Source organism: Trichoderma evansii, assembly GCF_050947405.1.
Source record: "Trichoderma evansii strain SZMC 28006 chromosome Unknown GGI43scaffold_13, whole genome shotgun sequence".
NCBI classification, from domain to species: domain Eukaryota; kingdom Fungi; phylum Ascomycota; class Sordariomycetes; order Hypocreales; family Hypocreaceae; genus Trichoderma; species Trichoderma evansii.
The window spans coordinates 620,437-634,912 of NW_028145193.1; the positions used below are offsets into that span (position 1 = coordinate 620,437).

The 14,476-nt window shown below is 45.7% G+C and overlaps 4 protein-coding genes across 4 annotated transcripts; 2 read left to right on the plus strand and 2 right to left on the minus strand.

Moving 5' to 3' along the window:
• Nucleotides 1–1,256: 1,256 nt before the first annotated feature.
• Nucleotides 1,257–2,991, plus strand: GGI43DRAFT_81548 (inorganic pyrophosphatase). The gene is made up of 8 exons (XM_083210344.1): nt 1,257–1,433; nt 1,502–1,635; nt 1,702–1,861; nt 1,940–2,126; nt 2,183–2,243; nt 2,298–2,364; nt 2,416–2,477; nt 2,563–2,991. Exons 1-8 carry the CDS (start codon nt 1,421–1,423, stop codon nt 2,896–2,898), a joined length of 1,020 nt encoding a protein of 339 aa, XP_083059552.1. The 5' UTR covers nt 1,257–1,420; the 3' UTR covers nt 2,899–2,991.
• A 29-nt stretch (nt 2,992–3,020) lies between these two features.
• On the minus strand, nt 3,021–5,061 carry GGI43DRAFT_81563 (major facilitator superfamily domain-containing protein). Its single transcript, XM_083210345.1, has 4 exons — nt 4,706–5,061; nt 4,215–4,598; nt 3,397–4,148; nt 3,021–3,332 (listed from the first exon to the last, which is right to left on the minus strand). The coding sequence occupies exons 1-4, from the start codon at nt 4,948–4,950 to the stop codon at nt 3,190–3,192; spliced, it is 1,524 nt and encodes a 507-aa protein (XP_083059553.1). The 5' UTR covers nt 4,951–5,061; the 3' UTR covers nt 3,021–3,189.
• A 3,176-nt stretch (nt 5,062–8,237) lies between these two features.
• Nucleotides 8,238–11,320, minus strand: GGI43DRAFT_423612 (uncharacterized protein; the record flags this gene model as incomplete). The annotated part of the gene is made up of 4 exons (XM_083208265.1): nt 8,238–10,115; nt 10,187–10,679; nt 10,783–10,926; nt 10,986–11,320. 4 exons carry the CDS (start codon nt 11,318–11,320, stop codon nt 8,238–8,240), a joined length of 2,850 nt encoding a protein of 949 aa, XP_083059554.1.
• A 1,214-nt stretch (nt 11,321–12,534) lies between these two features.
• Nucleotides 12,535–13,844, plus strand: GGI43DRAFT_81598 (MBL fold metallo-hydrolase). The gene has a single exon (XM_083210347.1). The coding sequence runs from the start codon at nt 12,735–12,737 to the stop codon at nt 13,728–13,730; it is 996 nt and encodes a 331-aa protein (XP_083059555.1). The 5' UTR covers nt 12,535–12,734; the 3' UTR covers nt 13,731–13,844.
• The last annotated feature ends 632 nt before the right edge of the window (nt 13,845–14,476 follow it).

The window sequence follows — 14,476 nt, forward strand, 5'->3', positions numbered from 1 at the left end:
AACATTTGTCCTCCCCTCACCCCTCATTCTTCCCCGCGTTTCTTCTGGAGATGAATCTTGGCACCAATTATGATATGCAGAGACAATTTATCGGGAAAGCGGCTATGGAGAGCGTGCAGAAGAACCTTCAGAGCGTACCATGGCGGATGTTTGCCTCGACCTTTTCTCTCTTTTCTTTTCCACCCTTTTCTTTTCTGGCACTGTTTAAGATTGTGTTTTCTCTCTCTCTCTCTTTGTCATAGTAATGTCATAGTAATGAATGAGGCCCACGGAGATGACTGGACAGTGTGAAGAGTTCTTGTGAAAGAATAATGAGAATTGGAGACAGGCCGATCATCTCCGTCATATTATCGTGCGAAAGCCGACGCTAATATCCATGTCCTGTTCACAAGTGGCTAGATCCGGCGAGCATCCGGGCTTTTGACTCTTGTTCTCCCAGCTAACATATTAGCGGCTCGTTTGCGTAAAGAATAATCCGGTGGTAGACTTGAGATATTTCGTTCATCAACTCATCACATCTTCCATGTTAAACACAATACCAGCTATCTATATACCTTGTGTTACTGACAGCGGCAGAAGTGAACCTTCGACATGGTATTGTTCATATTTTTTTTTTTTTTTTTTTTTTTTTTTTCAATACTTCTGTCAATGGCTGCTTCATTCATTCTTGTAATGGGCTAACTGATATGGACGGCGCCATCTGCATTTTTGTGGCTCTCGACTTGATACAGCACGAATACACATTAGGGCTTTCCCTTTGCTTCCTTTGTCCTTTTTTCCCTTCTCTTCTTTTCTTCTTTTCTCTTTTGCCCACGTGACCTTTATTCTCTCTGTTGTGCACGCCAGACTGAGCTCCCTCGGTCGTTAAGGTGACCGCATCTTAATGGCGGCTAAAAATGTCTTCGCATCTTGGCATTTTTGCCCCTTTGGATACCGAAGCTAGTATTATCTTACCCTCTAGTGCTCACAGACACGTAATTAAGGTAGCGACTGTACATATGCTTAAAATAAAGCTCATACAATGCAGGTAGTTTGCGCGTGAGCCTTCTCTCCTTTAGGGAGGATGATCCAGTTGTTATCGCCCTTAACATTTACTCAATGCATCCCACGTGGGATCAATATTCAGTATGAATGGTTGTGCTCTCCAATATTGAGCGATTAAGAATTTATTTGTCGAAAAGACCTGCCTCGTCAGCCAAGACGACCCTTGGAGGATCCATCCACCCAAGGCTGCTGAATTGGTGATGCCATATCTCTGTCCTACGAGAGAGAGTGCTGTATAGAAATCAGCTTCATAGTGGAGATGTTGCGTTTACTGGTTGGAATGTTACGGTATGATCTGTATTGTACAAGGTTCCACAGGGCTTTGTTGGCCGCTGGCATGCGCATATATGGACAATGGCATGCCCAGTAAACTTGAATGAGAAAGAGAAGTGAATAGTTACAAATCTGGTCGGTTCCTTTGTTCATTGTCCAATTTTGATGTCAATCATGCGTTCAGTATACTATCTCTCGATTTTGCTTATTTTCTCTGCATTCACGGTTGCTGCCAAATGCGACGATAGTAAAGCCGCAAAGAAATCGTTTGACCCGAAATCGCTTACACTCAGAGAAGTCGGAGCTCGCAATACAGTGGTTAGTTGTCGAAATTCGCAGTTCAAGAAAGCAGAAGTATGTAATATGTCGACTGATGGCAAGCAGGACTGGCGAGTTTGGCTCGAGCAGGACGGCAACCCAATTTCCTTCTGGCACGACATTCCTCTCTATCCTGACGAGAAGAAGAACAATATTGTCAATATCTACGTAGAAATCCCGCGATGGACAGATGCCAAGATTGAGACAAAGCGCAACAAGCCTTTAAGTGAGTGGTTCCCGTCAAGTTGTTGTCTATGTATGTTGCTAGTCAATAAATGCGATGCTGATTCGTGGTGTCTCATAGATCCCATCTATCATGACGACAAAGACGATGTTCCTCGATATGTAGCGAGCGTTTGGCCACATAAATCATACCCCTTCCTTTACGGCTCGCTTCCTCAGACTTGGGAGAACTCCAACATCAAACACAATTTTACTGGATACCCTGGCGATAATGATCCAATGGATGTGGTGGATATCAGCGCTATCGAGTCAGTACTAGAGAAACGTGATTGAGGAATTGAGCAGCTAAAGAGTCATCTTTAAGCCCCGGATACGTTGGTCAAGTCAGAACGGTCAAAATTTTGGGCGGAATACCCATGATTGATGTATAAACTCTCATCGCATCTATGATTTTGGACACGGACTAATATGACTCGTAGGACAACACTACGGATTGGAAGATGATTGGCATTAACGTAAATGATCCTCTGTCAGAAGTAGTCAACAGTAAGGCCCTCCTTCATATATTTTAGAATATCAAAACTTAATTGGATTTAGCCATCAACGATCTCGAGAAATATCGACCTGGCCTTACAAAAACCTTTTATGACTGGTTCGTCGTAAGTACTTCCTCGGGAAAAGCCTCTACTGTAAACTAAATGGGGATAAATATATTAATTATTCAACCACGTTGAAAACATTTAGTACTACAAAGTTCTTCGCAGTGGCAGTCTCAACACTATATATGGAAACAAATTCCAAGACTCCAACACGGCTCGCGACATCATTAGTCAAAGCCACGGCTTCTGGCAAGACCTCATCGGCGGTAAAGAAGACCCTGGCAAGATCAGCACATCGCAGACTTCGCAACCAAACATGTGCAAGAGTTATATCGCAAGTAAAGAAGCAACCAAAGAGTTTGATCTGCCAAAGAAATCCAAGAATGAACCCGCTGCGCCGAGACCTTCAAAGTATGACAAGTGGTTTTACTTAGATGAGAACTTTCAGGTACTGCCGGAGCAGGATATTGATGTAGATTGAGAACAGAAGAAGTCAACGTAAAAAGAGAAGAGAAAATGGTTGAGTAGAGAGATTTAGCATTTTAAAAACGTTATAGGCTTAGTATATACAATTATTTCGCCCTTGTCTATTATTCTACTCATGATGATCTAAACGCTGTTCATGCATCCCATATTACCATAGATTTTATGTCAAATTCCACTTCAAATGCCAATTATTCGTCTAAATGCAACGACTGCCCAAAATGAAATGAAAGCAGAGGGATTATTAGAGACTCTGCTTTCATCTTCGTCTTCGTCGATGATCTTTCTTTTACTCGTACTTGTGAGTCTCGAATCTGCTTTTCGCCCGGATAGTAGGACCAAATTTGTAAAGAACAAATGGAATCGGGATCAGAGCCAGAGCAATGAATCCCAGCAAGCTGGTAGCCCAGTCAATTCCAAGTTTCTCGTACACTTTGATACAATGTTAGCAATATATTCTCGCAAAGGGATTCCTAACTGCGATTCATTTACTTACTTTGGATAGTAAAGAGAGGAAACACGCCCGCGAAGCCATATCGCGCCAAACTGTTGGCACTGGAGGCACTCGCGACGACGTTGCCGGTAAAGGTGTCGGAAATGTATTGCATGGTGCTAACAAAGACGCACAAGTTGCCCCAGGCAAAAGGAATGATGGCTACTGCAGGGCTTGCCCAGGAGACGCCCTCTCGCGCCGTCCAAGCGAACCAGAAGAGACCGATGGGTAGTCCAAAGCAGCCCAACATGGCGGGAGAAAGTCGGTACTCGGGAGGAATCTTGTTAGGAGGGAAGTTGGGAACCTGCTTTCGGTAGAAAAAGATTTCGCAGGCCATGATGGTGGTAAGGCCGAGGAAACAGCCAATGACAATGGCGAGGAAAACTAAACCGGACTGCGTAGTATCAAAATGATATACCTTGCCAAAGGTGTAAGGAACGCCGCCGAAGAAGCTGAAAAGGGTACCAAAGTTGACAGCGACATAGAGGCAGATGAACGTAACAATGGGTTCGGTAAAGAGCATGAGTACAGGTCGAATAGCGGCCACAACGGCGAAAGTCTTGATGCGCTCGCTCACTGGAGGAAGGGGAGGGACCTCAAGGCCACGCTTCTTAGCCAGGCGGCGCTTGAGGATGGGGTGGAAAGTTTCTCCAATGAAGCAACCCAAGGTAATGGTGAAGGCGGCGAAGAAGAGCATTGTCCACTCAGTCCAACGCCAGCCCTTGTCGACAGAAACGAAGGAGCCGATAACGGGTCTATAGAAAAGAATTAGAACCTTGGATTCGATCCAGTATCAGGTATACAGAGAAGAAAAGACTTACCCCAGGCCAGGTCCCAAGAAAGGAGTGAGGATAAAGATGGCGCTCACAGGTCCTCTTGTCTTTGGCACAAACGTCTCTGAAAGCGATCCAGGGGCATTGGCCAACACAGGAGCCCATAAGAATCCAGTAAGAAAGCGGAAGAAGCACAGGGCGCCAAAGTTGTGGACAAATCCTGCTCCAATGGTGAAGAAAGAGCCGAGAAGCATGCCTCCCATAATGACAGGATATCGGCCAATCGTTTCGGAAAGGGGGCCACCAATTACAGGGCCAAGTCCCAGGGCGACGACGTACAGAGTGAGAGGCAGCAGGGCGACGGTTCGACTAACTCCAAATTCTTCTTGAAGAAGACCGACAGATGAACTGGAGATGGATGTAGCTATTGATCTGTATGTTTGCAATGTCAGTATCGCTTCTTGAGAGCGCTTTCTTCCAGCTATACGAATAGCCAAGCATAGTAGCAAGCGTGAGATGGCAAGCATAAAGGAACTTACATTGTGAGGCCCATGGTAGAGATAGTAAACACCATCAAGCCCTTCTTCCACGCAGGCCAGTTGTACGGATTATGAGGATCATTGTCCCAGTCGAGGACTTCCTGTGAAACTTGCCCCTTCTCGGCGTCGCTGTTGCTGTTGTTGTCGCCGTTCCCATACTGGTCTTCCGGCTTTAGTACCAACGTCTTGTCGTCCGCCTGGATATCCGACGAGGAGCCGTTTAGTACTCCTTCTGGAGACGCCATTCCGCGTATTTCTCCTTTTCCGTAGAGGTGATGGCTGTAGTTGTATAATACCGAGTGAGGTGAGCTAGCTGTTGGAGAGCTTCTATTTTCCCCTAGGCCCCTGAAAGATTTGCTCGGCGAGTCGTACTTTTAGAACGTGAATCTTTTTCGTCTTTTCCTTTCTCTTTTTCCTTTCTTTTTCGTTTCTCTTTTCTGCAGGATCCCTTGTTATACTCTCTTATTGATGCTTTTCGGCGTGTGGGATGAAAAGCGATCTTTTGGTAGCAAGGATGCTTGCAGTCTATACCATCTATATTCAGGCCTACCTCAGGAGAAGGGACACACCTTCTATAAAAGAAACTGCACCCGCCCTGTTCAGCTGCCTCTTTTCCCTTGATGACTAGGGATGTACAATGATACAATACACACCGGCCGAATGGGGCAAGGCCTAAGAACAACGGCGGCGGCCCGGGTCCGAGAAAAGCGGGCATTTTAAGATTACTGATCACGAATTCTGCCGAGGTAGATGACTGGGCATCGACGAATAGCATCGCGAGAATGAGCAACGCTAGCCACTTTGGAGCCACTTTGGAGATTTATGATCACTATTCAATATTTTTCGGTGTTGCCTGGATACCACAAACAGCGTATTTGATTAGCATTGTGGCTTCCAATTTTAAGCCTGAAGGAATCCATGGGGGAATTTTCTTTGTAATAACGCAACGGCCGGATTCTAAATGGAGTAGCGAAACCCGGAAGCTGGATTACTAGACTTGGCAAAGAAAATTAATTTGGCTTCACGGAGAAAAAAATCTTAGCGGATCCGAGTGCGAGCGATGGCGTAGCAGCTTACAAGTCAATAAGAAAACATGAATAAGATACCATATGGAGTACTCCGTAGTGCTGCGAAATAAGGCTGGACTACCATATTACCAAGTGTCTGAACGCTTTCGGATCTGCGTTAACTGAATAGGGAAGTTTTGAAATCCGGTAAAAGTGCCCGTGGAGATGGGAGTTACCCACGTGGATCTGCTGGATGGAGCGTCATGAGATGCTTTAGCCCAGGCAGCTCCATTTTCAGGAGGCGGGCGTAACGCTTCCATTTTGGTTCGTATACAGTCGTGTGAGGATTTGGAGCATCAAAGTTATGCATCTTTCATTGAGTCATGCGAGTGCCGTAGATTTGGCGCGATGTAAAACCCGGTGTTTGGGCATCTCCATTCTTCAAATCCGCATCAGCCTTGTCGGCAAAATAGTCACCGTCAGCCGCGTATCATTTGCCTATAGGACAAGGATGTCGACTCTAGAAATCAGCTTAACTGACGCATTTGTTCAATAATTCCATCAAGCATTAGTCATTGATATATATGGCGTATTTCTTGGCTTCAGCGATACGCTGGCCGAGGTTTAGTAATCATCGGCCATGTAGCGAGAGGCGAGGCAGTTGAGAAAAAAAGTTTGGTGACTGAGTCGGTCTGGTAACATTAAAATAAAACTTAATCTGAACTCACATGAGATCCAGTGGAGCTTAGGAATCATTAATACATAGTCTGGTCTAATCCTGCAGTGTGCTAGAGATCTGTTGAGCTCAGAGCATCGCGCAAGTGGTGAAAGCCGATTTCCGACTTCTTGATTACTATATTTTCCCGAGATGCAATGACTGCAAGTGATGCAGTACCTGGCGGCTTCCGGACACGCATAAGAGCCGGGCCGTAGCGTCGGTGCAGGGCGTATTACGAAAGAGGCGTTATATAAGGCAACAAAAGTTTAGGCTCAGGATAAAAAGAATAAGACGTTAACTTTGACCTTCTTCGTTTATTAATCTGGTCGCTACTGGGAGAGGAAGATGCATGTAACTGACCAAAGATCCTCCGTATTATGTCATTTCACCGTGCTGCTTCGTTTTTCGTATTAGACCTGTTTAATGGGTTCTCAGATTCAAATACTCCCGTAGCTCGCTTGACGATACCCCTTACTGATAATAATCACTTCTTTACCTAAAATGGGAGCAACTGAATCGGGTAGTGCAGAAAAATAGGCAATAGCCATATATGGAAGAAATGACTAATGCCAATGCCAAAACTGGCAATGTGCTCCTGTCTTGGTTTCTAAAGATGACTGCTGGGAAAATAGTGAAGTACAAATGTACACTAGACTAGAATTTCATAGGGAGTTGCCAGAAAGTGCTTAATGGCCGTTTAATATCACATGTGGGAGCATTAAGAAATAAAATTGCGATTTGACATTCCGAGTCTATAAGGTGGTTGACGTAGCTAGTGGTAATTATAAGAGACATTTAACGAAAATAAATGTTGATATTTTGTTCATAGCCGGCTATACTATTTAACTAAACGAGTGTAATGAAGGAAAGATCCAGCAAATTCACTAACATTCATGTTCAAAGAGCAAATATCGTCATACTCTCCTGTGATGCCCCTATCCATTCTTTAGACCAAAATATCTGGTTGTGAAAGACCTAAGAGCTCTCATTCTTAAGTGTGTTCGGGAGTAAGCCGTAATTTTCAATCATATCAGAGATATTGTGTGAGGCTTCCCCGCCGGTCGATGATATAATGTCGAACGATTGCAAGACACTGCCATCTTCAAGAATAGAGGCGCCCGCCAAGTTGCTATTCTGTTTTTCAAAGTATTGTGCCTTCTAATTTAATAGAATACAAGCCCCTCTGCTGATCTTTGCTAATTATATAAACTATATCCGGCAAACTGCAAGCCGAACAAATAGATGCTTGCGGGGTGCAAAATTGCGGCCGCAAGGGGATATATTCCGTTAGTTAAAATGCAGTCAGCGCTTTAGGCTGATGGAGTTTTGCATACGTTGCGCCCTGAAGAACCAAATCTCGATATTAATAATTATGCAGCCTTCTTCATTGAAGCTGGATTAGCTTGTTATATACTCCGCAAAGCTATATACATGCTTTACCTAAAGCGACTTTGGAATATGGCCCTGGCAGTCGTCTATTTATTTATAAAAATGTTCCTATTGCTGAGCCACAATGGACGCTTGATGGGCTGCCGTTGATATCTCTGTTTCCAAAGATAACTGCTAGCAAATTAATGAAGTATTCAATGGACCGACTCGAACTTCGTCGCGGAGTTGCTGGGCAGAGCTCGATATTGAACTGATCCCACATCTAAGAGTAGTATAATTAGTATGGAAGCTTAGACTCTTCTTCTCTTTTGTATTGCTTTTTATAATCTTCTTTTGACACGTACATATGTTTAATAGTTCGGGATCGAAAAGATTCTTCAACTATATATAATCACAGGGTATTCATTCGGCTGCTTGCCTATATGCTACTGCGAACCTGCTTCCAAAAGTCCGTGACCAACGACGTTCTGGTATCTACACCCGCGTCAATCGCGGAAATATGTTCGCCTATTCTCTCAAGAAATTTGCGCAAGACAATTTTAACACTTGGCGGCAAACCGCAACCGCTGTGGATATCCAACTCAATGTAACAATCGTCACAAAGCCCTGGAATATACCCATCTCTTTCCAAGTCCTCGTAATGTGTACCATCGAATTTTTCTGCACATAATTTGCAACAGGGTGTTCCACGACTTTTCTTCTTGTACGCAATGGCTGCCCAAGCCACAACGTCTTGTAGTAAAAGGAACAAGGCAAATTGTTTTTTAATTGTCGTGTAAGAAGATTGGCCATAATTAAGAAGAACAAGACGCGGATCCTGCCCACGAAAATAATTCCGACTGAAAATCATGCGACCCGAATCGAGGGCGCTTCTGGGGGAGCCCTGTCGTGTAGGAAGTGGCTTGTTCATGGCAGTGAGCCACTCCGTAAAACACGGCCCTCCATATGGGTAGAAGACACCATACGGCTTCCTCAGATTCCATATTTTGCGGTGCTTCCTTGTTGTGTGGTATACGTCGTGCTCTTCAAAGTTATTCTTAATGATTCTGGCAAGAGTGGCATTGTCGGGAGGCTCTGTAGGACCATGAATTATATATACGCAAAGCGCCGACGGACTCCTTTCTTCGACTGGCTGGTATGATCCTCCGCCTCCATAAATCAAGACTGCGCCTTCGCGCGAGACTCGTAAATTTCCCATCAACAGTGGACAAGCGCGATGGTGATTAAAACATGCCCCGTCGTTTTCATCGCTGGAAGCGATGCTGCTTAGATCATCAGAATTGGCCCCGTCTGCGTCGTCCTGTTCAACCATTTGCGTCTTGTACGACTCTGAAGTGTATAAAAAGGATAGATGCGGCTCTATATCTCCCTTCTTGTGGTATTTGCGCAGAGAATTTACTAATTCCAAAATATCCGGGGGGCTAGATTTGAACCATTGTGTGCTTTGACTTTGGTCGACCGTGGTATCAATATAATGTGAAGCACGGCAAATTGAAGCGAGTAGGTTTTGCTGAGCAGGAGTATTGTTGATCGTATTAAGGCAAGTTTCAAGCTTTGTGGTGAAAAAATTGATAAAGTCCTGAGCCATGGTTATCTTGGGGACTTTTGCCTTCCCTTTCCCAACTTTTAGCTTGGACTCGGCAATTACAGCTTCAAAGACATCTTCGGCAATGGCGATAAAACATAGTTCTCGAACCTGTTCCCATGAAGCCGAAAGCGAGTATGTTATAATATGTAAGGTAAAGAATTTAGTTTCCTTGAGGCGGAAAGAGTGGTTTGGTCGCAAGTGGCCGGTCCATAGGTCCTCCATAGCAGAGAGTTGGCCGATGGTGAGGAAGCTGGGCGTTTGACCAGCAGAATGAAATTGACTCAAGATTCGTCGTATGAATTGCACGCGTTTAATCTGAGGGATCTTTGAAGAAAACGTCTTGAAGTTGTCGGCAGTAATCAAGAGCGACGCAAATCTCGATTTAATTGGACGAATGTGACGAACAATCCCATGAGAACTATCGAGCCTCCTGAAGGCCTCTTGTATCTCCTGGGCGTCAGGCTGTGATTCCATCTTGATGTCCCCAAAGGCATGACTTGGTAAGATTCCCTTTGAGGAAAAAATATCCGTGTCCGTAAAGACTGTTGCGCGATCGGCGGCATCCAGGGAGCAGAATATCCTTAGCTCTGTGAGAAGTGCTGGGCGATAGGTGTCTCGTGCCCAGTCAGACATGAAATCAACTATTAAAAATAGTTGTAGGGCATCATCCAGTTTGGTCACTATCCCAGCCCAAACTTGAACAATATTCTATGAAGATTATTAACAAAAAATTCTTGCTGGGGTCTTTTTATATTGGTAAGGAATTGAACGGTTCTTACTGTGATGTGATGCGTGCCATCTGAGGACTGCTGGCCACCCAAAGTTGGTGTCTGAAATGCCAAGCAGAGTCGCCAGTCTTCTCCTCTGCTCATGAAGAACCAGACTAGGGGCCCCGATGTCCATTTCGATTTCTGCACAGTAGCCAAGCGAAGACTCTGCTGTGCGTTTAAATATGTGTAGATGGGAAACGCCGTCTGTAAGAGGATTGAGGCCCAATCATCGGAGGCATTGCCTGCTTTGGCCTCAACAACCAGGAATGGAAATAGTAAAGATTCACCAGTCTCGTCGTTGTAATGGGGCTGGTTTTGTAAATGGTCCTCAACCGAACAGACCCTTCCCAAATGGTCCTCAAGATAACAGCGGGATCCCATACGGTGGAGCAGGAGATTTTCAAAATTTCTCGTCTGCCGGAGTCCGTAGGTGCGGTCTGGCTTTTGTGCCTGGGGTAACTTGACTTTCAAATCCTCCGGATGGATGACAGTATCATCCGTCCTGTATATAAAGAGTTTATTGAGTCCAACTCTCTCGTCTCTGTAATGTAGGTAAGGCTTAACATCCGTGTCCATTAGAGATATTGGAGAATCTGATTACTCACTCATCACCAGGCCGCGTTTCACGAGCACAGCGACAGCGTTCGCGGTTCAGTTGACGTTGCCTCAGGCTGGCAGCGGCACGACTACTTTCATCGACTATTGCTGCTTCGATTTCAGAACGCCATACTCGTTTACGGCAGTTTTTGCTATAAAATATTTGTCAGCAGCAGCAGTTTATGCTTGCTCTTATCGTGTCTTGTATTACCATGCCACTTCGGCAGAGAGCCGACTAAAGACTATAGGCTCACAGGCGAACCTCCACGTCGCCTCATTTCGGGATATGCAATCCTTCGCGGCTTTTGTAAGCTTCTTTGCTTGGATTTTGGCTTCGGCCTTCCAAGGAGCTGCATCAGGGCCGTCCTCATTTCCCTGAGCGACTGCATAGGTGCTATATTTGTATTGTTTTACTTTTTCAATGGATTCGAATACTGTCCTGTGATTCGCAGGCCACTTGTCAGCGGCAATATCGTCGTTGAATTCTATGTGATACTCTTTGCGGAGTGTCTCAAAGGCGGCACGATTTTCTTTCTTGATTGGCATCGTAAAGTACTCAATTATTTTAAGCGACAGCAAAAAGAAATTATCTGGATGAAAGTTGCCAAAGATGGACTCGTTTAATCTGACAGTGGCTCTTATAATACTGCACGTTGGACTATTATGGGATCTCAAGAGCGCCAGCCCCCGAAATCGAAGCGAGGCAGTAACAGCAAAACCGGTTGCCTCTCTCATCGAGACCTTCTATTTATTGTCCATCTCTGTTCAAATTGCACTGCCCCTCATTTCTGCATGTAGGCTGCACCACCCTAACAGGGGTGTGATGAAACATTAGTCCTGCGGTTTTGGGCCGAGAATACGGGCCAGCGCGTACACATATCAGCGATATCTAGATGTTGTATGAAATCCTATCAGTTTGAGGTTAACTGTATGTCTTGGGATTTTCTCTGTTATTCTCGTTGTAAATTATAGGAAATCCGATGCTTTATTTACAAGTGCGCCTCACAACCGGGGTCTGAATACAGGTACCTAGCAGTGGTGTGCTGTAGGCTCCTCAATGGGGCGTCTGCAAGGCTCAATCCTGGTTCTGCTGTTGGTCGTCCCCGGTTAAGATGTCGACGAGCCGTCCAAATTTTGATTGGTACAATAGCCAACAGTTGCACCTTCTCCTTAATAGGGTATAGAAGAAAAAATAGCCAATGCAATAAATTATGTAAGTCCTCTCGTGGGAAAGTATCGGATTCAGCAATTCTGCGTTGAGCTTTGTCTTGTATCTGAACATGGGTAGATAGTGCCTTGGAGAGAAGAATAAAGAGGTCATCTGTATGTAAACTCAAGAGTTTTTCTTTGTTTTCAATCTGCGGATGGTTAGGAAAACGTGCATACTCTCATTGAAGTTTACAAAAGTCGGAGTATAGCTGATCTGATTCATACATGTACTCCTCATTAAGGCAGCCCAACACAATAAACGAAAATAAACGAAAAAGTTCTAACAACAGTTATGGAGTGTTCTCCTTTCATATTTCTATGGCCTAGAGATAGGTGTTAACTATAATTAGATAAACTATAATAACGAACTGTCGCGATTAGATCACCCTACAGTTTTAGTAGACCGAGTAAGAATTTTAGCAACCAAGGTAGCATACATGTACGCATCGCGCTAGCAACATGCTAAATGTAGAAGCCTAATGCTGAGAAGAAATATGAGGCGGTTGAGTCATAACAGAGCTTTATCATAAAGACCGAGTATAAAATATTCCGTCTATAGATAATATGGAGACACTCAGGTATTGGCGCTAAAAAGGCTGTGGTAAGCTATCTGTCTGCATCTACATGTCAAGCCCAAGCACAACACCAAATCAACATCTCCAATAGCAGCACCAGCATAAAACACCACAGAACACTGAGACTAACGTTCAAAGAAGAGGCTCTTCATAAAATCCTCTCAGGTCCTCCTATCATGGCCAGCCCGTCAAAACCGCGGTTTGCTGCTCCCCTGCCGCAATCCACACGGTCCAGCGTCCTCAAATGGAAATTCCCCAAGCCGCACAGCCAGCTTGTGCTCACCGGCCGGTCTCGCGCAGCCTGGCACACGTCCTTTGTGATCCCCTCGCTCAACCTGCTGCTGGACGCCGGCCTGGTGGTCAACAACCAGCGCCCCAAGCACATCTTCTTGACTCACGGCCACAGTGACCACACGCTGCTGGCGCCGGCCTTTGCCAAGCGCGAGGATCCGCCAGACATCTACTGCCCGGTCGAGATGAGCACCGCTTTTGATGACTATGTGCTGGCCAGGACGATGCTGAATTGTGGCGGCCACGTTGGCGTTGAGGATGCCGAAGAGTACGGCTTGGTGGTGGACGACGCCGTGATTGCGCGCAGCGAGGAGCTGGGCCGATCGCGATCCTCGACGGCGTTTCTTGGGACGCATCTGACTCATCCGCTACGTCCAGGCGACGAGGTTACTCTGCGGCGTGCCCAGGGAATTACCGTCACAGCCTTTCGATGCGATCACCAAGTCCCCTGCCTGGGATACGTCTTCAGCAAGACCACGCAGCGTCTCAAGCCTGAATTCGCCTCTCTATCAGGACCTGAGCTGCAGGCAAAGCGCAAGGCCGGGGAGGAGCTCACGGCGCCTCACACAGCGCCCATCTTTGCCTTTATGGGCGACACGACAACCAAGACGCTCGCCGAGGAACCGGTGTGGCTGAAGGAGGGCATCCCCGTGGTGATTACCGAGTGCAGCTTCTTGTATGAGAAGCATAGGGCGCAGGCGGAGAAGACCAAGCACACTCTGTGGATTGACCTGGAACCGATTATCCGGAAGTGGCCGCGGACGACGTTTATCTTGACGCATTTCAGCATGAGATATGACGATGCTGAGGTTGCAAAGTTTTTTAGGGAGTTGCCCGATCCACCGGCCAATATAGTCGTGTGGGCAGATTTAGAGTTGTGATAGAGAGAGGGGACTCCTTTCCAGAAACACCACCGCCGTCATCATCAGCAGTAGCAAATCTTGAAGGTAATGCTTCCGAGCCGGGAGAGCTTCACCGCCATATGCACCGCCATTGATGAGCTGTCACTCGTGTTACCGTATTTATGCATCTCAAGTGCATCTCACAACATACTGGTGCTACCACAGATGATGCTCTGAAATGACTCTCAGGGGGCTGTGGGTGCGTGTATGAGCATACATCAGGCGAATGAAATAGATGGAGAGGGACAGAATCTTTGCTTGCGTAGAAAATTTAAATGGGACGGTGATTGTGTGCGTAATGGTGTGCAGAATATGCTTGAAGCTATACAGCCCTCTTCTCACTTACACAAAACGGCAAAAATAGCTATAAAAAGCAACACGCAATTATCTGGTTCCGACTCTTCGGGAGTCCGCCTCTAAAACAATGTTACAGTCGAAAGGAAGACGTTAGAAGAGCGAAGGACTATCCCAGGCTTTGCGGTAGCAGTATGCCGTGTCTCACAAGCCCATCTATAAAAGGGAACCTCATGAAAGAAAAGCAAACAATTTTTACCCAAAATATCGTCCGAGCGTTTAGCACAAAACGATAATGCAAAGTACGATTTCACAAAGGGGAAAGGGGGAAACAGGCCGGTCACATCCACCTGAGAGCCACTCAAATAAGACTATTTTGTAACACATAGGAAAAAAGAAGAATCAGTACACTGAATCTGTCGACCGGATTC

What these genes read in the sequence shown, in the direction of transcription:
- GGI43DRAFT_81548 (XM_083210344.1), top strand. An exon ending in AAAGCGCAACAAGCCTTTAA is followed by an intron (nt 1,862 to 1,939) that starts GTGAGTGGTTCC and finishes GGTGTCTCATAG; the next exon opens with ATCCCATCTATCATGACGAC. An exon ending in CCTTTTATGACTGGTTCGTC is followed by an intron (nt 2,478 to 2,562) that starts GTAAGTACTTCC and finishes GAAAACATTTAG; the next exon opens with TACTACAAAGTTCTTCGCAG.
- GGI43DRAFT_81563 (XM_083210345.1), bottom strand. Translation starts at nt 4,950, where the DNA reads ATGGCGTCTCCAGAAGGAGTACTAAACGGCTCCTCGTCGGATATCCAG. An exon ending in TCTACCATGGGCCTCACAAT is followed by an intron (nt 4,599 to 4,705) that starts GTAAGTTCCTTT and finishes GCAAACATACAG; the next exon opens with ATCAATAGCTACATCCATCT. An exon ending in TCCTCTCTTTACTATCCAAA is followed by an intron (nt 3,333 to 3,396) that starts GTAAGTAAATGA and finishes ATTGTATCAAAG; the next exon opens with TGTACGAGAAACTTGGAATT.
- GGI43DRAFT_81598 (XM_083210347.1), top strand. Translation starts at nt 12,735, where the DNA reads ATGGCCAGCCCGTCAAAACCGCGGTTTGCTGCTCCCCTGCCGCAATCC.